This window comes from Astyanax mexicanus, chromosome 25 (genome assembly GCF_023375975.1).
Source record: "Astyanax mexicanus isolate ESR-SI-001 chromosome 25, AstMex3_surface, whole genome shotgun sequence".
Taxonomy (NCBI): Eukaryota; Metazoa; Chordata; class Actinopteri; order Characiformes; family Acestrorhamphidae; genus Astyanax; species Astyanax mexicanus.
Genome location: NC_064432.1, coordinates 14,283,990 through 14,308,349, shown reverse-complemented (window position 1 = coordinate 14,308,349; position 24,360 = coordinate 14,283,990). Strand labels below are relative to the sequence as shown.

General features: G+C 36.8%; 1 protein-coding gene across 1 annotated transcript; it reads left to right on the top strand.

Annotated features, from left to right (window-relative positions):
* Positions 1 to 132: 132 nt before the first annotated feature.
* memo1 (mediator of cell motility 1) lies at positions 133 to 22,163 on the top strand. The gene is made up of 10 exons (XM_022667196.2): positions 133 to 458; positions 5,818 to 5,899; positions 7,733 to 7,801; positions 7,917 to 8,029; positions 9,653 to 9,764; positions 11,239 to 11,381; positions 13,083 to 13,159; positions 14,737 to 14,841; positions 17,913 to 18,045; positions 20,809 to 22,163. Exons 1-9 carry the CDS (start codon positions 398 to 400, stop codon positions 18,042 to 18,044), a joined length of 894 nt encoding a protein of 297 aa, XP_022522917.1. The 5' UTR covers positions 133 to 397; the 3' UTR covers position 18,045; positions 20,809 to 22,163.
* Positions 22,164 to 24,360: the final 2,197 nt, after the last annotated feature.

Below are 24,360 nucleotides of genomic sequence, written 5' to 3'. Positions count from 1 at the left end.
GTGTATTAATGTGAATTAAAAAAAAAAATAAAAATAAAAAACAAACAGTCTCTGGGTGTGTTTCCCTTTAACTGAAACCGACCAATCAGAATTGCTGGCTGTGTGGAACGGCAGGACGGAAGCCGAATTGAGACACACCGACCCGTCCGAGTACAGGCTCGCGCGCCGCTCCGAGCTTTGTTCTTCTTCAGAGGCGGATAGGGACGGTCTGTGCGGAGTCCTGCGATGATCGCGTGATTTCAGGGGTTTGGTTTGAACATATGTAGAGCAGCAGATCCGCCCCGGCTCTAACACTCCGCTCCCCGCCGCTATTGATTGATTGGTTGATTAATTGATTGGGTTTCTTCCCCACCGATCAGAATTCCATCTGACCAAGATAGGCGGCTCGGGCACCAAGATGTCGAACCGAATGGTGTGCAGAGAAGCCAGCCACGCCGGCAGCTGGTACACCGCCTCAGGTACAGCCGCAGCCGGGGAGCGGGGGGCTGGCCACGCGTGCCCGCGGCCCGAGCTTCGGGGAGCTAGCCTGGCTCTTCGGCCTGTTATTGCTGGCGTCGAGCGGGCCGGTGTTGCGTCGGTTTGTGCTAACATGCCGAAACGTGCTTCCTCAGCGTTACATCTATATTTTTAGGCTATTAAAAAAAACAAGGAGCAGAGTATTAGAATATTTTCCTGTAGGCTGTAATCTACGGAGCCCGGGAGGGGCCGTGGATAAAAAAAATAATTAAATCGAGTGAACGATGTAGCAGTTCGTGCTCACGTTTTCTTTAATTCGAGTGAACGATTTGCAATTCGTGCTCACGATTTCTTTAATTGGTGCTCACGATTTCTGTAATTCGTGCGCACGATTTCTGTAATTCGAGTGAACGATTTCTGTAATTCCTGCTCACGTTTTTATGCAATAAGACAATAAGCTGGGAGGGAAAGGAGCATTTTCTCTCTTGATCTGTTACAGGGGTGCAGTGATGATAATCAGTTATCTACCTTTATAACCTGCTGATATTAATGCACTAGTGTTACAGTTAGATGTACAGTACAGTGAGCAGATTTTGCCTGGTGGTGGAATCTCTACAGCGCGTGGGGGAGAGCCGTCCGCGGCACGGGTTCCCTGGCCGCGAGCGCAGGTCTTCACGGAGCTTATTTACCAACAATATAGACAAATATAGTCAATTCCAGTCATGATTAAAGGAAACAAACATTACTAATGCAGGATAACTGTGTGTTATTAAAACCAGATCAAAACAAAGTTATAATGCAATGTGGAACTGTTTATAATTTCTTATTTTCAACAATAGTATACACTCTAAGAAATATAAGTACAGATTTGTACTTAAAAGAGTACAAAGCTTGTCGCTGGGGCTGTACCTTATATTGAGGCACAAAAAAGTACCTTTCAGTAAAAGTCCTTTTTTGTACCCATGGTTTTTGTGGCAGTAAAGATCATAAAGATTATAAACATTATCATCAACTAAATATGGCTCAAAAACTTGATGATACAAAATTGTCTGGCTTTCAAATAAAAACTGTGCAATTTAAATATATATTGTTCATTAGTACAGTGATGCAGAATACTGAATGTACCCTTTGGCTGGTTAAATGGTACAAATTTGTACTTATTACTGTTAGAAATGACTTTGTACTTCAGAGGGAACAAATCTGACCCTGTAAAGACCAATATTGTACCTTTGAGGGTACAATTATAAAGAGTGTACCTTCGAGTACAAAAAAGTACTCATATCGTACCTCTGTTTTTTAGAGTGTAACGTAAAGAAGTATAATTATATAAATATACAGCTATAAGACTTAGGTCCAAATGTACACTGTAAAAGTTAATAAAGATAATACAAAATTAATGCAAGGTGTGACAGTTGTCTATGAATGGCTCATATAAGAGCTGCTTTAAATATGTAACACTATATAAAATCAAAATAGCTGGTCTAAAATACTATTAATACAATGTATTAAGATATTTAGTAAATAGGCATTTCATATAATAATTTGGATCAATTTGATAATTTATTCCAATATGTTTCCTAAAATAATTAAGTTTCTATATCTGATGAAATGTCCTGAATATCTGCTTATTCTCAAATCACAGTGTCCTGCCCAGAAACATGCCACAAGCTTCAAATAAAAAATATAATAATTATAAACTTCTTAAATGTATATTTTCTGAATTATGTGTTTATTTATTATACAAATTATTAAAATATAGATTAAATCTATCATAAAAGTAATAATGATGTAACCAGATTTAAGAAGGTGTGCATTTCCTTGGAGGCTGGCTGAATGTTATTTAGAAATTAATAAACACATTTGCACATTGCATTATAACTTTGTTTTGATCTGGTTTTAATAACACACAGTTGTCCTGCATCAGTAAAATGTTTGTTTCCTTTATTCATGACTGGAATTGACTGTATTTGTCTACATTGTTGGTAAATAAGCTCCGTGAAGACCTGCGCGCGCGGCAGGTGTCTGGCGGCGGGGGAACCGATGCCGCGGACGGCTCTCCCCCACGCGCTGTAGAGATTCCACCACCAGGCAAAATCTGCTCACTGTACTGTACATCTAACTGTAACACTAGTGCATTAATAACAGCAGGTTATAAAGGTAGATAACTGATTATCATTACTGCACCCCTGTAACAGATCAAGAGAGAAAATGCTCCTTTCCCTCCGAGCTTCTTGTCTTATTGCGCATAAAAACGTGAGCACGAATTACAGAAATCGTTCACTCGAATTAAAATAAAACGTGAGCACGAATAGCAAAACGTGAGCACGATTTAGAGAAAACGTGAGCACGAATAGCAAATCGTGAGCACGATTTAAAGAAAACGTGAGCACGAATAGCAAAACGTGAGCACGATTTAAAGAAAACGTGAGCACGAATAGCAAATCGTGAGCACGATTTAATTATTTTTTTTATCCACGGCCCCTCCGGGGCTCCGTAGTAATCAACATGTCAGAAAATAAATAATATCAGAAAACATTAATGATCTAGTATTATATATAAAAGAAATACTAAAATAAATAAAAGCTAGCCAGGCTAACAGTGTTTATTATTACAGTAGTAAGCACTGCAGTTTTTAAACCCCTATTTACAGGCCGGTCACAATAATTGCATTATCGACTTATCGTGCAGTGTATGGGCATGACCTGGTTTTATTTTATTTTAAATATGTAAGTCTAATAGGTCTAACAATATAATGACATTTAGTGTATAATAGATAGACTTTGTAGACATTTTGCTGTCCTTTAAATAACGCCCATTATGTTTTTCTCAGTCAACTTTGTTTTAAAAAAGCCGTTTTGTTTATTTATGTTGTATTACAATTCTTCGCATGTCTAAATAATAAGAACTACAAATAGATTTGCAAATATGCAATTGTATAGCTATGCTTTTAAGTATTCTAAATTATTTCAGGGAGACAAAATGATCTTAATTGACTAATATAGTTTATCACATTTTTTCTAAAATAATATCATGTTAACTCAAAAACAGTTATTGTGGCGACGTACTTATTATCACAATAAAGTGTTTTGTTTATCCAAAAGCTGACGTAGATTTTATTTATGTGAATATTTTCTTTTTTTTTTTTTTTTTTTTATAATTTACAGCTTGTTTGTAGCTTTACTAAATCTCAAACAACTGTTTAAAAGATAGTTTAAAAATAGTAACTAGCTTAAGGGAAAACCTTGAAGAACAACAAAGGAATCACCATGAAAAACAACACACTTAACCAGCTAGCTAGTAAACATGTACAGTCGCAAACAGCGCATGCGCAGAGATGCTGAGCACCGCATATCAGCGGGTAGCATAAATCGGCGCAACACCGGGTAGGGGGAGGGGGATAGTGTAGTGGATCAGCTGTGAATTTTTAAACGCCTCGCTCAGGAGCACCAGCACAGGCAGTGTTTATTTACAGTATACTGCATTAAAACACTGTTTTTATAAGGCGTTTAGCCCTAACCTCACATACTGTGTAGTTAATAAGGCGTGCTGCTAGCTTGCCACGTCGGAAAAGTGACTTTTTAACGCGTTCTGGCCGCAAAAATCGCTGTTTAGTTTGGAGACAGCCCTGTGTCTGAAAATCAAGCACACTATTTTACATTTTTTGCCTACACTTCTATTTAACACATGACTGGGTGCCTTGGTCCTTTGGAATGCTGACTGAGTAGGTAGCATTTCATCGTTTCAGACGCACCCAGAGCCTTTTAACACTACTACTACCCTCTCAGTAGCTAAGTAGGGGGCTAGTGTTGGACAGAAAGGCATCAAGTCAGCTAGTCAGCATGCCCCGCGTTTTGGACATACCTAAGTTTAGAAACCAAGATGCTAGCTTAGCTATTTAGCCTTAGTTAGCTAGCTAAATGTTTTAAAGCGTTATTTGGCTTATTTTAGCTGGTTTACAAGTTGTCAGTAGGCTAACTCTTAACATATATGAATGCTTAGCTATGCTAGCTTCTTTACAGTTGCTAAATCAGCGTTTATATTTATGTATTTGTGTATGTTTACTAGTTAGCCGCATAGCTAACCAATCTTTGCATAGCTGCACAGCTAGCTCTAATGCTAAGCTAGCTCTAATGCTGCAGTCTATGGTAAACCGTTTTAGCAGAAAAAACACACCAAACTTACCACTCTTACCAATTTCTAGTAATTTCAGTAAAACTTAGTTTTACTACTAAATACTCAAATTCCAGATCTCTGAAGTGTAGTTTTACTAAATCAATAGATTAATAAAACTATTGACTAGTCAGATATCTGTAATACTAGTGCATCTAAATATAATTTAATATAGTATTTCAGACCAAAATATAAAACTCATACATTATGTAGATGTATTACGCACATTGTGACCTATTTTAGGCATCTATTTATTTTATTGTTGATTATGGCTTACAGCCGATGAAAACCCAAAAATCAATGTCTCAGAAAATGAAAATTTTATATAAGACCAATTGGCACCAATTGGCCAAAACCTGCTGGAAAATGAAATCTGCATCTCCATTAAAGTTGTCAGCAGAGGGAAGCATGAAGTGCTGTAAGGTTTTGTGGAAACTTGGACTTGATAAAACACAGTGGATCAACACCAGCAGATGACATGACTTTCCAAACCAACACTGATCATCAGTAAATTTTACATTATATTTAGAAATTAAGGGACCAGAGCCTGGTTTACCCGCTGGTGTTTCGTGTCCTGCTGGTTGAGGAACCCTGTTGTTAACAGTGTTTGAGTGCCAGTGTCTTTAATAGTGTTCAGAGAAGAAGAAACAAGAAAATCCCATTAATCAGCTGTGTAAGTTTTTTTTCTTTTCTTGCCATGCTAATGTGACCTGGCTTCACACTGGACCTTAAGCTCTGATTTCCTGTTCCAGATTGTGTGTTTGAGGATGGGGACAACTGCATTTACACTCCGCAAAATATTAAACATGCTTATACAGTAGTGGTTTCAATCAGATAAAAAAAATAAAAATATATAAAATAAAAAAATAAAAATTCTATTCATATTATTGGTGTCAGTTGCTTAAAAATTGTATTAATCACACAGTATTCACTAAATAAACAAAGCAGTGATGGGTAGAGTCACGTAGAGCGAGGTAGATTGAGGTACATCAATGCAGAGAAAGGTAGTGAGGCAGAGCGAGACGAAGCAAATGCAGTAGAGTGTGGTAGAGGTTCACAGTGACTACAACCTTTGAGTCTAATTTATCGTATTGCACATTGATCAGGATATCCAACGTTACGGCACATTACTTTTTTTTTTCATATCGTACCTACTTTATTTATAGTAAAGTTTCCTCCTGTTTTCTTCAGGATCCCAGCTGAATGCACAACTGGAGGGCTGGTTATCTCAAGCACAATCCACAGCAGGACCTGCTAGAGCCATTATAGCACCGTACGTCACTTTAATTCTTCATTTAAAAGATGTTTTACACATAGAACCACAGATAGCTTGCTAAATGTTTGTGTTTCGCTGTAAAATACCGCATTTTTTGCACTATTAGCCACACTGGATTATAAGGCGCATTTTAAGAGACACTATAAGGAACTTCTACTATAAGGAAATTCAGCAGGTCTTGCTGCTGAGTGGTGGTGGTGGGGTTTAGCTAACTAAGTTAAGTAGAACTAAGCTAAGCAAACAAAACTGTATTAAAAATTCTGTAATAAAGTCAACAAGAGTGTGGGATGTTAATCTTCACATATTTCTCTCCTGAAAACTGTTTATTTGAGTGAGTAAAGCACTTCCGTTTATTTACAATAAGTTTAGAGCCCCCAAATTTCTCCAGCACTAAGGCTGAAGCATTAGCATTAACGGCTAACCGCCAGAGTTTAGGCGCTAATGCCACCTGACGGCACTACACTGAGGAACCCTGAGTGTTCTCGTAAGCCAGTGTGATATTAGCTAGTGGCTTGACCAGTGTAGTTTATTTTAACACTTTAAACATGCAGACTATAGTCTGATAATACTAGGGGTGTCACAATTTCGATATTTCATCGGAATCGATCAAAATTATTTCATGGTCTCGAGCCTTGAATTTATAAGAGTATCGCCGATTCCTCCCTCTAAGCTACGCAAGCACGCACGCTAAGCAAATGGCGCAGCACACTGTAGCTGACGCCGCTGACATTGTGACTGCTCAAAGAGCAGCCCTTTCTCCAGAGAATGTGGACATTCTCATTTTCTTAAAGAAAAACTTGAAAATGTAAAAATAACAGTTGTTTTGTCTAGCCTCAAATATGTTAATATTTGTGGTCCCTTAAAGAGCATCTTTCTCTCAGATAAAGTTAATAATATATCTTTATTAAAGAAAAAAAACTTGTCATTCTCAGGGACCAAAAAAGTCTTAGTCTTATTTTTCATGTTTAACTGTTATAGTGAATAGAGTTCAGTTTGTTAAGGCTCTAATTGTTATATTATTTTGAACATGACTGTTCCTGTATTTTTTTATTATTTATTTTGTTATGTTGCTGTTTTAATAGTGCACACTGCTGCTACCAAAAAAGCCACTAGATGGCATTACATATATATCTTAATAAAATTATTTATATTTTACCATTAGTGCCTAATGTGGTGTATTACAGATCACTTGTATCGCTTTGCATCACTTATATCAAGCCCATCTTTTAAAATAAGAAATTGTAAATTTGATTAATCAAACCAATGACTGACCATAGACTAATCTAAAACTGGCATAGGCCTCTCTGCTGTAAAAAAAAAAAAAGAAAAAAAATCGAGAATCGAATCGAATTGTGACCCTTAAATCGGAAATAAAATCGAATCGAGGATTTACAGAATCGTGACACCCCTAGATAATACTCACCTCTGAACAGAAAAACAGTGGTTAGTGGCTCCAGCCATAGTGCTGGAGAAACTTGACTGAAAACTTATTCTTATTACACTGTACTTCAATGGAGTGGCTTTACTGCTCATTAATACCTGACTGGTAAAATTCATATATAAGGGGCACCAGATTATAAGGGGCACTCTCGATTGTTTGGGAAAATTTAAGGATTTTAAGTGCACCTTACATTGCAAAAAAATCAGTAGTTCCTACATGCAAAATTTAAACTGTTTTACCTCCTTCTGAGAACTTTCCTCACTGCTGCAAGCAGAATCTCAAATAATTCTGTGGTTAAAGAGTTATTATGACGGTTATAAGGTCTTATATACTGGTTGTTGCCTCCGCTGAATTCAGTATTTTTATTTTGTTATTATTGTTTTGAGCAGGCATGCTGGGTATACCTATTGCGGGGCTTGTGCGGCGCATGCCTATAAGCAGGTGGATCCCTCGATTACGTGAGTGTTCTGCTTTTGCTCAATACTATCATTATAAGTGAACTGTTTTTCTGTTATTAAAGAACTGACAACATTCTTTCTCTCTCTTTCTCTCTCTTATATTTGTGTTTAATAGCCGGAGAGTGTTTATTCTCGGACCGTCGCACCACGTGCCGCTGTCCCGGTGTGCCCTCTCTCCTGCTGAGGTCTACAGAACACCACTGTATGACCTGAGGATTGACCAGAAGGGTAAAATGAACAATCTACACCAATAATGCTTTATTTTTTATCCTTTTATTCTTACATATATTTATTTAGAGGTGATATTCTCTGGTATTCTATGCTATACATAGAACTTTATTACAGGAGGTAAAGCACATACAGTAGTACATACAGCTCCTGAAAAAATTAATACCACTTAAAAATGGTAAGTTTCTCTTATTTTACCATTAATAGGTTTATGTTTGAGTAAAATGATTATATATAATATAAACTATGGACAAAGGTTCTAATAAAAATGTTTAGAGTGTTTTTTTGCAAAAAAAAAAAAAAAGAGAAATGGTCAAAATAACGAAAAAGTTGTGTGTTTAATATTTAACCTTCTGTACGTTTAATATATAAGGTTACGTTTTGAAAATGGAGCCATGATGCAATATGGTTGAAAAGATTCTAACGTCTATGTTTTATTTTTAAGGTTACGTTTTAAAGATTTACAAAAAAAAAATTCTGAAATATGAAATGTTGCAAAAAGCTTTGATACAGTGAGGAATTTTATAATTATTGTTTAAAATAAATGTTCTGTTTGTCTAAATTGTTGTTTCATCTTCTCAATCACATAATTTAAACAATATTTATGGACCATTGTAATCGAAAAATTGTTCCAGAATCAAAAATCATTTCTAAATCAAGCCATAACCCCAAAAAACAGAATTAGAATCGTGAATTGCCAGACACTGAGAGATTTGCAGCCCTACTACCAGACCTCAAATAATGCAAAGAAAACAAGTTTATATTAGTTTAGTTTAGAGTTTAGAATATCAGTATCAATATTTGAATGAATAACCCTGGTTTTTAATCACATTTTTTATGCATCTTGGCATCATGTTCTCCTCCACCAGTCTTACACACTGATTTTGGATAACTTTATGCCTTTACTCCTTGTGCAAAAATTCAAGCAGTTCAGCTTGGTTTGATGGCTTGTGATTATCCATCTTCCTCTTGATAACATTCCACAGGTTTTTAGTGGAACTGTGGTATGAAGCAGTGTTATTCCACAAAAAATGATTTCTGATTTTTTCCTGAGTTTAAACATTAGTATTGTTGTTTCTAAATGAATATGAAATTGTTTTATTTCCAACGTTTTCATTATTTTTGGCTTTTTTCTCATTTTTTGCAAATAAATGACAGTATAAAACTGATACATTAATGTTTTTGCTGTCTCTGTTCTGTAAACAGGGTAGACACTTCACAGCTTTCATAAATGTCCATTATGTCAGTTTCTCTGCTCTTTTTTCTGCTCCCTTTAATCTCCTCTTCCATCACAGAGCAAACTACTTTAACTATTCATGTAAAATGTATCGGAGTTTAGTTATTTTATAAGACATATATCTAAGTAGTGTAGAATCTCCTTAAATTCTTTGTTATTTTACGCACATAAAGGTACATCAAGCTATATAAAATAGCCTTGGGTTTTAAGAGATATATATATTATTTATTTACAGCTATCCCAAGTTTTTAATTCCAATTTACTCAAACATTGTTTAGTTTATGTCGAGGCAGACACTGACAGACACTTAAAAGTTAGTTAAAATTGAACCCAGCTCATTAGATATTATTTTCACTAAACTGTAGTAATATTTTGTCCTCTTTCAGTTTATGCTGACCTGTGGAAGACGGGCATGTTTGAGAGGATGACTCTGCAGACAGATGAAGATGAGCACAGCATTGAGATGCACCTGCCTTACACTGCCAAAGCCATGGAGAGGTGAGAGTTTCTCCAGTTTAATTCGATTCCACTGCGTAATAAACTGTGGTCTAGTTTCACCAGCTGAACACAAGCCGAGCCGAGACTATGGGTGGGCGATATGGCCCTAAAATAATATCATGATATTTCATGATACTTTTGGCGATATGACAAAACACTGAATAAAAAAAAAATTAAGAATACACTACTGCAACACATACAATGATATAGCACACCCCTAACTGAGATATTAAAAAATACAAGAATTTTACAAAATCAATGATCCATAATGTCATAATACTAACAATAATGCACTTCATATATCTCTGTATATCCAGGATTAAAGTAAAATAAATTATACTGGACAGATATAATCTGTGATTGAAATGAGAACAGTGTGAATTTTTCATTTGCTAAAAATAGTAATAAAAAAAAAGTGATAGATAGATAGATCTTTATTGATCCCTTTGGGAGGGTTTTCCTCAGGGAAATTAAAATAGTAACCTGATTGATAATTAGGGGATTAGGGGATATTATTACCAACATTTATTATTATAGAGGTGGTATACAGTGAATAGCTGTATTTGAGTAATGTTTTAATTCATATTATGAAAAGCAAGAACTGCTCAACTAAGTAAAGAAAAAAATACTTTAAGAACAAATGAAATTAAAAGAAATTCCGGTCCATCACAAATGCAGCAAAAGCGGAGTAAGCTCCTCATTCCTAATCTGCTAAATGCTAAGAGTCCTGCACTCCTGTTAACAGCACGAAACACTATGAATATATAGGGACCGCTTACAGACGAGCTAAAGCCAGGCGGCGACGCCGTCTTGTCAGATAGGAGCCAACAGCACTAGGAACAGCATGCAGTTCATTCCTGTGTTATTTGTGCGAATATCACATCAGTGTTTAGATACGTAACCCAGTAATTCAGAGCTAAAGAGCAAATGGTTAGAATTAGTCTATGGAGAAACACCACCAGCCAAGTACAATTGAGATAGGTAGGTATATGTTTACAACAGTTCTGTTTACCTGGACTACCCACCTCTGTGTGTAAGTAACTATAGATTTATATAGGATCTCCGGTGGACTGCTGAACTGCATTGAGCAGGGTATTATTACACATGTTGTAAAGTAACCTCTGACTTTGTAAAGACTGTTATTAGTGTGAGATGTCTTTATTTTAAAACGTTTATAACTGTTCTCCGTCTCGCTGCCTCGCAGTGCTGTTAGCCAGTCAGAGTCCAATTAGCTCACATGGTGGCACATTCATTCATACTAGACACAACTAGACATTTTAAAATGAATGAAAAAAAACTTTGTGAGATTAGCCACTGACTAAATTATGGCAGGAAGTTCTCGTAATGCTCAACCCAATGTCCGTTCAATTCTCACCCTTTAACAAATGCATCCAATCAGCTTGCTTCTTACAATAAGAGCTGAATAAGTGATGAGTTGCTGATAATCCACAAAGTCACATTCTCTTGTTCACAGCTATAAAGACGAGTTCAGCATTGTTCCCGTTCTGGTGGGAGCTCTGAGCGAGTCTAAAGAACAGGAGTACGGCAAGCTGCTCAGCAAATATCTAGCTGATCCTTCTAACCTGTTCATCATCTCATCAGACTTCTGCCACTGGGGTGAGTGTTTAGATCTTCTCTCTAACGTAGGGACTCCTGAGGCTGTGCTCCAAATCACATTATAGTATCTGTAAAGAGGGCTGGACTTCTAAATAAGTTCTTAACCAGCCCACAGCAATCACAAAATCACAGCAGTAAAATCCACCATGCTAATGCTAATGATTACATGTAAATAACTTAATGAAGCTTAGTCCGCTTTCTGATTTAAATAATCATACTTATTGGATATAATCACGTTCAAGTGGTGAGGAACAGAGTTTTAGAGACCAGCACTCACCCCACATAGCTTATTACGTACTTATTACAGTATGTGACAAAATGATCCAATCACTCGACCTCACACATGGCACTGGGAGCAGATGGCTTCCACATTTGCAACAGAACAGAAAAACAGAACAAACCGAACTCAAGGAGCAAGCACACCTGGGTCCGTAATTAAAGCCTAGTGTGCAAATTCACTTATTCCTATGTATGGTAATTAGTGTTCTGGAGTAATAGGCTCCGGTAATTTTAGTCTCGTGTGGATCAGCTTCTGAGTTTCGTCTCCTCGCGTTTAATAAAATAGCTATTTGTCCACTGCCGCGCCCTGTAATTACACTTTGGGCACGTGTTTCCACGGAGATCAATGTTAAACACAACAGCGAGTGGAAATGGAGGAGCTACTGAACTAGATGATGTCAGTGAAAACTCACTGGTCCTCTTGTTTTTTCAATTGCAGTCCGGATGTAGGAGTTTTATCACTGAATAGAAGAGTGAAATATTTTGCACAGACGTCCCCCTGAGAAACTAATCCCGTCCGGATAGCGCTTTATTCTGAAACATTCTTTTGGCTGAAAGCTGAGCATTCTTAATAAAATACATATAAAATTCAGGATGTTATAATGTTTAATACTAAAAATGACAATGCAGATTTTATAATTGTTTTTAATATTGATGAGTAGCAATTATTATAAGACTAATGGCTAATACTAACTAGTTTTTTTTTTTCCAGGCAGAAGTCTGAACACACCTTCTTATTCAATGTTTTTATTAATCTTATTTTTCCTACATTATAAATGAATAGTGAAGTGATCCAGACTATGAAGGAACACATAAAGGAGTGGGAGGGGGAGGGGCGTAAAAAAAAAAGGTAACTGCATGGTCATCTCATGGTTGGGCATGTGCTTGTAAACACAGTGGCAGCCAAAAAGCTGTGCACCTCATTCTGGGACAGTTTTGCACAGATATTTCCAGTTACAGCCAAAACTGAGCTTTTAATCTCAGAAAAACTCTCTTATTTACCTTTTAAAAGGCCATTAAATTTTTTTAAATGGGAAAATGATTGTTTTTTTTTTGTTTGTTTTTTTGCTGTTTTCCTTCGGTTTGGTCTGGATCTCTGGCGTGAGACAGCACACAGGTGGGGGCGGGGCTGGTGATGTCATGGGTCCTGCATTGTTTAATATCACGATATATATTTAGTCAAAAAAAAAAACGTCACATTTTTGTAGAATTTTCATTCCACTTCACAATTATGTGCTCCTTTATGTTGGTCTATCACTTATTAAAATCTTAATAAAATACATAAGTTTGTGGTTGTATGGTTGACAAAATGTGAAAAATGTTTAAGGGGAATGAATACTTTTGCAAGCCACTGTACATCAGACCTTTTAAACTTAGAAGATTTCCATAATTTCTCAAAAATGTTTACTTTCTCTTTCCCAGGTCAGCGATTCCGCTACACCTACTACGATGAAAATCAAGGCGAGATTTATAGATCTATCGAGCATCTCGACAAGATGGTAATATTATAATTTCTGTTTTTTATTAGAAACACATAAAACCCAAGGCTCTGTTAGCCTGATCATCTAGAGATTACATATTTCATTTTGTGTGATGTCATAGACATCTCTCTGTCTGGGAGGGAAGACCATTGGCAAGTCATCTTTGTCCAGTGATGTAGCAGTTTGACATCACTGATTTACAGAATCGATCTGATTCAATTCAGCGTAATTTAGGGTTGTTTTAGTTATAATTACAGGTTTAGTTCAGATGAAGGAGATTTTTACTTCACAAATGTTGTAATTGTTTAATCAACACTCATAACGTACCACCATTATTAAAAATATTAGAGTTTACATAAAGAACGAACCCAAGATTTGTCAGGAAACAGTTATGTTAATGTTTAATTACGTTAATATTATTAAACATCTCCTTAACACAATAACAGTTTACTTGTCATATAAACATACACTCAGCTGTGATTCTCATACATTTCCACACAACTTCAAGATCAGAAAAATGCCAATTAAAGTGGAATGGGAGCGACTGAGATCATACATTTGCTAAAAATGAGACGCATCTTGTTTAACTGCTCTAGCAGGCTCTGGTAACACCGAGTGAGAGTAAATTGAAGAAAACTTGTTGCTAACGTTAGCTTAGCTTCTCTTAAATTAGGGCGTGTCTTGAAACTGCTGGTTTAGTGCATTTTAAGTTGAAAAACAATAAAAAAAATAATAAAATCTCAGGCAATGCTAACTAAGTGCGCTAAACTCGCTAAATGCGAGCAAGATATAAACTTACGGATTCGTCTAGTTTAACTAGTGTAGCAGGATTTAGTAACTTTTACATGAGAATTAAACTTTTAGCTAACATTAGCTTAGCTTCTCTTAACCTAGGCCATGTCTTGAAACTACTGGTCTAGTGCATTTAAGGTGGAAGTGTATAGTGGAAAACACTGGGAAAACCCTAATGCCAACTTGTTTGCAAAATGCTAGTGAGAAGTAAACTTACAGACTCTTCTTGTTTAACTAATCTAGGATAATTAAAATGAGAATAAAATTCTCTAATTTTATTTATCTCTAAAATGAGGGCGTGTTTTAAAACTGCTGTTTTAGTGCATTTAAGGTTGAATGGTAGAGTGGAAAACACTGGGAAAACCGCTAATGCTAACTTGTTTGCTACATGGGAGTGAGATACAATAATAAACTTACTGACACGTCTTGTTTAACTAGTCTAGCAGCTTTAGTAACTGTAAATAAGAAATAAAACTTGTGGTTAGCGTTAGCCTAGCTTCTCTAAAACTACAGCCTGATCTCCTGCTCTGCAGATAGATGATGTTTTACACACAGGGCAGGAAAATAGGCAAATTTACACTCTATTTTATACACTACTCACATAAATGAAGTTGAATTAAATCAAGCATTCAACGTCATTAATCACACATCTGCATCAGCTACTCAGTTTACTACTAAGCTGTACAGGGCTAGGATAGTAACGTAAACTAAGCCTGACCTAATTTAGCCTGAACCTCTTGTTGTGTGCATATCTGTTTAAAACAATAGTTTTTTTGTATGTCTGTTTTTGTTTTTCTCTCCAGGGTATGGGAATTATAGAACAGCTGGACCCAGTTTCCTTTAGTAACTACTTGAAGAAATATCACAATACTATTTGTGGTCGCCACCCCATTGGTGTTCTACTGAATGTAAGTTTTATTTTACCGGTATTTGTTTTGTGGCTAATATTTAGCCACAAAAATTATTAAATACTGAATGTAGGACCTAATGTAAATCTTAATTTTTTTATGGGAAACACTGAAGATATGAGACTTTAATGCAGTGTAAAGTAGTCAGCGTACAGCTACAGTATAGTAGAGTACATTTAATGTTCCCTCAAAATAATCAACACACAGTGTGTTAGTTATTTTGAGGGAACAGTACATTTACACTCTTACACTGTAGCTGTACACTCACTGCTTTACACTGTATCTTAGGCTACGTTCACATTAAAAGCCACATTGCTCAAATCTGATTTTTTTGCTCAGATCAGATTTGTCTGTCTTGATGGTTCACACTCACAAATGTAAGTGATCTGTATAATATATGTGTACTGTGAACGAATCTGTTCCTGAAACATCTCACATGCTGCACACTGATACCTGTAAAAACGCCTCCTTCTTCACCAACAACAAAAAACCTCATATTAGAGAGGCGAGAGACTCGTAGCTTTATAAAGGGAAATGGATGAGTTAGCAGATCATATGTGGAGCATCTTTAGCTGGAGTGGAGAGTAAACAGCTGCTCTGAAGTTCATGCTCAGGTCCAGGAGGTTAAAAAGGACAGGAGGTTTGCTTTTGCTGTTTTTGCAGCTATAGCTGCACAGCTGCACCAAGAGATGTGTGATGTTTACGAGAGAGAGGCATGTAGCGCTAATGCTAATACGTAAAAGCAAAAAGACACATTAATTCAGCATATGACCGTTTACGGATACATGTTTGATTTAGAACTACATATGAAAGTGACTCAAATCTGATTTCTAGCGATCACCAGCTTATCACAGCACAAATATTGATTTTAGGGAGTCTGATAGATGATGTGCTGCCATCAAAATGTTTGAGTCGGGGGAGAATGACACACTATGGGGCAGTTTCCCAGACAGGGATTAAGCCTAGTCGTAGACATAGACTTTATTTTCCTTTCAGTGGAAAATCTCCATTTAAAATGCTGTGTAGTCTAAGGCTTAGCTTAATCCCTGTCTGGGAAACTGCCCCTAAATGTCCAGATAAAAGTCTTTATACATTCCTTCTGATTAGTGAGATCAAATGCTTAAATACTCAGTCATTTATTTTTTTAATAAAGCCCACTTTCCACATACACACAAACTATTAAATCTGTTTAAAAGCATCAGTTGTAAAGTAGTAAAGAGGTAGAGTTACAGGTATACAGTGAATAACTCTATATGAGTAATGTACTAATTCAGATTATGAGAAGCTAGAACTACTCAACTAAATAAAGATATAAAAAAAATACATTAAGAAAAAAATGGTCGGTCAATCTGAAAAAAAGGATTTCAAGAACTTTAAAAGTATCCTCAAGTGCAGTCACTTCAAACACCATCAAAAAACCATCACCATCAAAAACATTATCATTTATCAGGACCACATCTTGAAAGGAAGAGTAAGAGTTACCTCTGTTGTACAAGATAAGTTCATCAGACTTACCAGCCAACCACAGGTTGATGATAATCCCTTCTTGTTGTATTTTTCACCGCTGTGTGGTAGTGGAGGTGGGGGGAGGGTAACTAAGTTAGGTAAAGTTGGGCTAAGTAAACAAAATTGTAATAAAAATAACTTTTTTTTTAAAGTTAAACAAGTGCTGGATGTAGGCCTGTCGCAATAATTTGCTTCTTGCTTAGAATTTACATTGACACAGTTACATTAAAAATACATTTATAGCAAGTGTCTTCAATCACATGGACTAAGCAAATGTGTTCAGAGTTTTTAAAAAATAATTAATGTAAATGTTACTTTAATCTATTTGTTACTTTCTTTTTTGAATAAAGGTCTGTGTAATATTCAGTGCAGTTTTTCAGAACCCAGGGTGGGTGTACTTTATTTGTTTTAGTTATTTAGGATATTAAAATATTTTTATATTGGGAGCCCAATGTCTGCTCTTTATAATATAAACTTAGTTTAACTGTAAAATGGTGTGATAGTTTTATGCTATTATATTATTAGTGTAGCAAATTGTCTTAAAGCACCTTTTGGAGCCCAGAAGCAGGAAAAAATTCTCTAGTGGTGCTTAAAAATTACAATATTATTGTTTATCGCAATAATTTCTGGAACGATATATCGTCCTGAAAATTTTGTTGTTGTGACAGGCCTAGCTGGATGTTAATCTACACAGATTTCTCTCCCGAAAGCTGTTTATGTGAGCGAGTAAAGAGTTTCTGTTAATTACTGTCAGATTAGATTACCAAATTTCTCTAGCACTAAGGCTGGAGCATTAGCGGCTAACCGCTAGCGGTTGCCTCCTGACAGGGCTACACTGAGTGTTCCAGTAAGCTAGAGGTTCATCCCACGTAGCTTGTTTTAAACACACAGTAAACACACAGACTACAGTCTGATATACTCACCGCTGAATGGTGAAAGAGCTAGCACTGGTAGGGTAATGCTAGTGCTGCTCCTGCAGTGCTAACCAGGGTTAGTGGCAGGCTACAGGCCGATAATGCTCACCTCTGAATGGGGAAATGGCACATACCACATTCCGTGTGAAAATAGCTTAGCATGGAGCAGCAGCAGAAATGTCATTATCATCTGGTTAATTAATTAGAGTAAACTAGATCAGCCATTTTGCTCAAACATGAGCATATATGATAACCTGTTTGGGAGGGGGTTTCACCACTAGACCTCATACCTCCTCTGTGCAACCAGGAAGCTGATTGGCTCTTTTTGCTGTAAGCAGATGCCATGATGAGCATTACGAGAACTTCCATTCAAAACGTGATTGAATTTAATTGGTTGATCTCCTCATTAATCATTTAACATCTCTGATATTGGGTTTCTTTAAAGCAAAGGTGGGAAAAGTATCTCCTTTCATTACTCTGTATGTATCTCCAGTTTTTACTCTTGAAGTCGTTTAGAAACCAGCACTTTTTATATTTTTACTTATTAAACGATGAGAAGCCAGAATGAAAACGAGCTGAAATGAAATTTGAAATATTTTGTTTTTAAATTTTGATTTTTTTTTTTTTTGCTTTGTTTCCACTTTCTTCCAGGCCGTGGCAGAGCTGAAGAAGAACGGGTTAGACATGAACTTTTCTTTCCTGAACTATGCTCAGTCCAGTCAGTGCCGAAACTGGTCAGACAGCTCAGTGAGTTACGCCGCTGGAGCTCTGGTCGTACATTGAGGTGAATTCTCTGGGGGGCCAGGACCACGGCTCCTTCTGAAGACCTCCAGAAACCTCCTCCCCTTATTCTAGAGACCCCCGGCCTTGTACTACTTCTCCACTTCCCTCCCTCCTCCTCCCTCTCTCCCTCCCTCCCCTGCCTTTTCCTCTTCTAGGGGGTGGACATTATACTTACTGAAATGAGCTGTAAAGCGTTAGATACTAACCCCCCACCTTTCCAACTTTACTTCCTGTTTTACTCCCGGTCTCTGTAACTGAGACGGTCTGGCTGATGCTAGAGATTTTGAAGTGCAGTTGCAGCATAAGCTGCTGTGGAATTTTTTTTATTTTATTTTTTTTCTCGTTTGTTTGCTTCAGTTTCTTTGTTTTGGGCTTTCCTGTAATTTTTTTTTGTAGGGGGATAAAATCACATAAAATCTGCAGTTTGCCCTGTGAGGATTTCAGGTGTCCTCTGAGCTCTTATATACGTATAAGTTTGAGTGAGAGAAACTATACTTCAGTTGAGATAAAGAAAAATAAAAACGTATATATATATATCCATATATTTACATTAATTACACTAATTACATGACATTCTGCAGGTGTGTGCCGTGTAACCTTCTAAAAGGCATCATAAAAGCTAAGAAACACTTAGTGTTACAGAAATTAATAAAAATAAAAGTGAGAAGTAAAAGACTTCTACTTACTGAGATTAACAGTGATTCTCTATCTCCTGCCACGTCACTGTTCACAGAACATTCGAGTTTTGTTTTATACAAAGGGCTAAACAATATCAAGTCCTCTAACCCTCTGCTGAACAATATATACCAAAAATTATATCTTTTATTTTTGACTTTTTAGGCAATTAAAATGTCTTACTTAACTTTACTCCCTTTTTGTTTTGCTTTTGTGACTATTATTATTATTTAGCTTATTTTATGATATTGTTAACGCACACGTTCATATATATTATCTACAAGCAAAATTGGTAGCTCATTAAAACACATGAATTTTTTTTAAGTTTCTTTTTTCATTCCCAGGTCTTGGTTCATTTGCTGGTCAGAGCAGTTGTTTCCTGCTATTTTTAATACAGAAAACCCGAAAATCTGGTGTTTAAATCTTGGACTATGCTGCCTTTCACCATCAGCAGCAGGAGTCCGAGAGAGAGCACAATTGTTGGCCACGCTGTTCTATCTGGATGGCTACAGTAGGTGGCGCTCTCTCTCCTATTTATCACTCCCGTTGAACTGCTGGTCGGCACAGGCGTCTGTTAGTGGTTAGCTGAAGTACCAGAACTTGGGTTTCGGCGCTTTCCTCCTCGGAGTGATGCCTAGTGATGCTGCATTGATTGGTGGACACTAGAAAAAAGGCGGAGTCTGACTTTACAAATATCGGAGGAGGCATACGTATTTTGATTAACCTTAACTTTAAACTAGTGTTGGGAGCATTGTCAGTGCCATGGCCTGAATTTTAAATTAGCCTTCTAAGTTGGGTAAAATTGGGGTAAAATGTAGAAATTATATATATATATATATATATATATATATATATATATATATATATATATATATATATATATAAAAATTAAACAAAGGAAAAGACTATATTGGCAGAAGTATTCGCTCGTCCACGGTCGCACCCATATGAACTTCAGTGACATCCAGTTTTGAATCCATCTAAGTTTAATATGTCAACCCAAAACAGCTTCAAGGTTTAGGAGTGTGTTTATGGGAATTTTTGCACCATTCTTCCAAAAGTGCATTTGTGAAATGTTCTTTCAGGTTGAGGTCAGGACTTATGGAGCTTGCTTTGTGCACTGGTTTTTAGTCATGTCAGTCCTCAACTGCTTCCAAAAGATTGTCCAGAATCTCTTGGTCTTTTGAAAGAATTAAGATTTCTTTCACTGGAACCAATGGGACAAAGCTAAGTCCTGCGAAACAGTTATCCCCCCTCAACCAAATTATACACTTGCCATAGTGCAGTCAGAGAAGTAATCATCTTTTCTTCTGGCAACCAAGACCAAACTCTGACTTGTCCTTCCGATTGCTAGAGGTAAAAGCCAGATTCATCACTTTAGAGATCTAAGGGGACAAAGAGCCCAACCCCTGAAAAACAACCTCAGACCATTATCCCTCCTCCACCAAACTTTATGCATGGCACTGACACTATTGTTTCAGTCCCTTCCACTTTGCTAACCCCTGAAAAACAATCTCAGACCATTATCCCCCCTCCACCAAACTTTACGATTGGCATCGACACTATTATTCCCAGTTGCTTTCACTTTGCTGACTCCTGAAAAACAACTTCAAACCATAATTCCCCCTCCACTAAACTTTACGCTTGGCGCTGACTAGTGAATTCCAGTTAAGAAATTCTCATTTCTGAGACTCTCTAATGTTTGTAGAAGGAGTCTGCATGCATACCTGTGGAGATGAAAGTTCAGTTATTTTGGATGGATGAGAAACTTCTTTTGGCAATATAAAGTGTAGCTATTTTACAAATAGCAAATTAGCACCCCCATCTCCTTTTTAAAGCCCCGCACCCTTTTCCCAATGAGCACAATGCAGCAAGACACCTACCTTAACCTCACTTCATCTGACAGCCATCAGAAGAAAAGCGGTAGTGTCGCCCGTCCCCGTCGCCCCAGGGGCTAGTTATTGGACCTGATCTTTGTGCAGAGAACGGTCACCGGTCACACCATGCAGACGTGCCTTGGGTCTAACATCGTTTTCTGTGTTAAAGGTCTAAAATAAAAACGTCTTTTTCCTCCTGCCTTGTGCTTCAGACCCACAGTTCCCAGTGTTCAGCCCAGAGGAACCGGGCCTGCCTCCATCTGCCCTCGTAGATGTTCTCAGCAGATCCCACTCTTCTGAAGGTGTACGGGGAAGGATCTGTCTGCCTTGCCAATTCATTATGGGAGGTCTGAGCCTCTCCGTCACATATGGAGATTAAAAGCTGACACAAGTGTTTAGTTCAATGAAAAACAAGTATCTCCATTTTTATCGATTGTTGGATTACCACATAATTCATACACATTAACTGTTCTTTACACTGTGTTAAAAATATACTCTTGTTACATTGACTTTCACTAAAAGTCAAGAAGGTTTTATCTCTCCTGTAATACTGCTGTTTTTGTTTTATGGAGATACATGTTTTTCATTAAACAGCGACGATTTATTTAAAGGCATAATTCATTGTAAAAAAAAAAGTGGCTGTTGAGAAAAAAAAAAAAAAAAAAATATATATATATATATATATATATATATATATATATATATATATATATATATATATATATATATATATATATATATATATAAATTTACAATCAATTTATTTCCAGATCTTTTCCATCTTTCTTTGTTTTACCTCTGGACTACAATCATATTTTGAATCAAATGTTTTGCCTTAATTTTAATTTTTGGATCAGAGTATTTACTATTGAAATCAGAAAATCATAATTTTATTATTTCAACATATGTTTTTAAAAGCAAATTTCACCACCTCAAAGCACCTCACTTGTTTAAAACGCACAAAAAAGCGCATTGTTACGTTTAAAAAGCAAGGACAAATGTGCTAAACCAACTATTTGCATGGGGTGCAACCAAAAATAAAAAATTAATCACTTTTTGGCAAAAAAAAACCACAAGTTTTCAGCCCATGCTTCAAGGCATTTGTCAGATATACCAATTTCTGACAAGCTTTTAATGAGGTAAAGTAGTAAATTTGATTTATGCCATAAAAAGTGCAAGTTGATCAAAAGTTAATTAAAAGTAAATAGATTTCAAATGCTTATGTCAGCTTTCAAGCTCCGTTCAAATACCCTGCTCTGAAGAATATAACCATATTGTGTACTGTTTGTTAGGATAGTTTATTCTATTTTGTTGTTGTTCATTTTAGTATATATATATATATATATATATTCTTTGGTTTATGCTTAATGTTAACACCGGTTTACACATTGTCACGGATCCATCTACGTGGACGATTAACTAAAACACTCCTGAGTGAAGGAGTTCTTTTTTGAATCTCAGGTTACATTGATGAAGAGTTAAAGAGTGCTTTGCTGAGAAAGATGAAACGGTCATGATTGATGTTTCGAAGAAAGAAAAAAAAAGAGTAAAATGACTGAAAAATTTACTCTGCCATTGTTGAGTTATTGAGTTTATTGTTGAGTTTATTTTTCCCCCTTTTCTTATTTGTCAACATCTTCTCTTTTTGATTTCCAGCAAATAATTTGCAATAAATATGAATATCAAAGGGACATGGTGTCAGTTGGACATTTGCAGTCTTTTATAAAGGTAGACATTATTAGTAATTAGGGGTAATTAGTAATATAGCGCCACCATGTGAAATAATGAAGCAGTAACTATTAAGTGTAATTGAGCGGCCAGTCTTGCTGTCTTACACCCTGTCAACAGTCACTCCTTCCTCCTGCCTGGTTTAAACAGCAGCAGAGCTTCTGAATATATCTACACTGATGGGCGTGGTGGTCTGGAAATGAGGTGTGTTCAGGTACATTTCTGGAGTTTTACTTGTTTCTCTTGATAACTGAAAACACAGGAGCTTCACTGACTGAATACAACCTAGACAGACCCCAACAGTCAGACGTTCATCGTTATCTCGGTAACACAGGCGCACCGAGCCGAGCGCACACCCCCACTTATTACACACACATGAACACACAGCAGCACAAAACCAACTTTTACATCAACAATAAACAGAATAGTAAATAAAATAACATTGCTGTTCCAGTAAATGAGCTGCTGGAGCTCCTTCACAGCGTCAACCAGCAGCTCAGTTTGTTCTGCTGAGAAGCGCTTGTTGGACACTTCCAGGTAGCTGCACCATTAAAATAGCAATCAGCCAAAGTCAGAGATCACCTGACTCTTAAAGGGAATGATGAGCGAAAGACGCTCTGATTGGTTTATTTTACGTTACGCCCAAAATTAACCACACCCATGATTAATTAAGAGAATTAGTTAATGACCTTTTTAAGCGTGTTTCGAGTCTAAACCTATTCTTTCACTGCACTTAACCCCAGCTGCCATCTGCCATTCTTTTTGTAGGTCACTTGATGTCATTTGAATAGGTAGGAACTAAAAAATAAATAAAATAAGGGTTGTTAAAACTACCAAACACTGAATTCTGAACTCATTAGTATTGTTTCTTAATTAATATGAACTTGTTTTCTTTGCATTATTTGAGGTCGAACATATACCTGTAAATAATAAAATCAGAGAAACTGATTCAGAAACTGAAGTGCTCACTTCGTTTTTTCCAGAGCTTTATATTAGTGCATCTCAAAAATTAGAACATCATTGACAAGTTTCTTTATTTCAGTAATTCAGTTTAAAATGTAAAACTCATATATTATATAGAAGTAATACACACAGAGTGATCTATTTTAGGCCAATGAAAACCCAAAAATAAGTCTCAGAAAAATATAATATTTTGGCAGTGTGGTCAGTGTGCCAAGTCCTGCTGGAAATTGAAATCTTTATCTCTATAAAAGCTGTAAGATTTTGAGGGAAAACAAAACTGCACTGACTTAAGACTTGATAATGAAACACAGTGGATCAACACCAGCAGATGACATGTCTCTCCAAACCATCACTGATCATCAGTAAATTTTACATTTCATTTGTAAATCAGGGAAGCGGAGTCTGGAGGAAGAGTGAGAAGAGAGAGACACACAGTCCAAACTGCTCGAGGTCTAGTTTGAAGTTTCCACCAATCAGTGATGCTCTGGAGAGACATCTGCTGGTGTTGATCCACTGTGTTTTATTATCAAGTCTAAAGTCAGTACAGTGTTTTGATGCAAATCACACAACTGCTGGACTCTGGATCAGTGGAAACTATCAGATGGGCGAGTCTGAGCTTGGGGAACGGCAGGAGAACATTACCTGCCTGACTGCACTGCTCCAGCTGGAGTGTGGTGGAGCAGGGATAATAATATGGGGCTGTATTCAGGGGTTGGTCCAGGACCCTTAGTTCTTTAGGGAAATCTTAATGTTTCTGTGTTCAGGAACATTCCTGTTCCAGCATGACTGCAGTGCAGACAGCCAGCTCCACGACGCCATGACTGAGTGAGAGTGTGCAGAACTAATCGACCGGTCCTGACCTCAACGACCCCATCACACACCTGAGGGATGATCTGGAGTGAAGATAGCGTGGAGTCATGCAGGTTTTCTCTGTGCAGGAATCGTTTTAATTCAGACACATTGAAGGATTTTCCAGCATAAACCTCCTGTTCATTTAGTTTATTAATCCATTCAGAGACAGTGAACTTGTTTGTGTGCTTTGGGTCATTGTCCTGCTGCAGAACCCAAGTACT

Coding starts and splice junctions, on each gene's coding strand:
- memo1 (XM_022667196.2), top strand. CDS start 398: ATGTCGAACCGAATGGTGTGCAGAGAAGCCAGCCACGCCGGCAGCTGG. Junction 5,900..7,732: donor GCTAGAGCCATTATAGCACC/GTACGTCACTTT, acceptor TGTTTTGAGCAG/GCATGCTGGGTATACCTATT. Junction 7,802..7,916: donor CAGGTGGATCCCTCGATTAC/GTGAGTGTTCTG, acceptor TGTGTTTAATAG/CCGGAGAGTGTTTATTCTCG.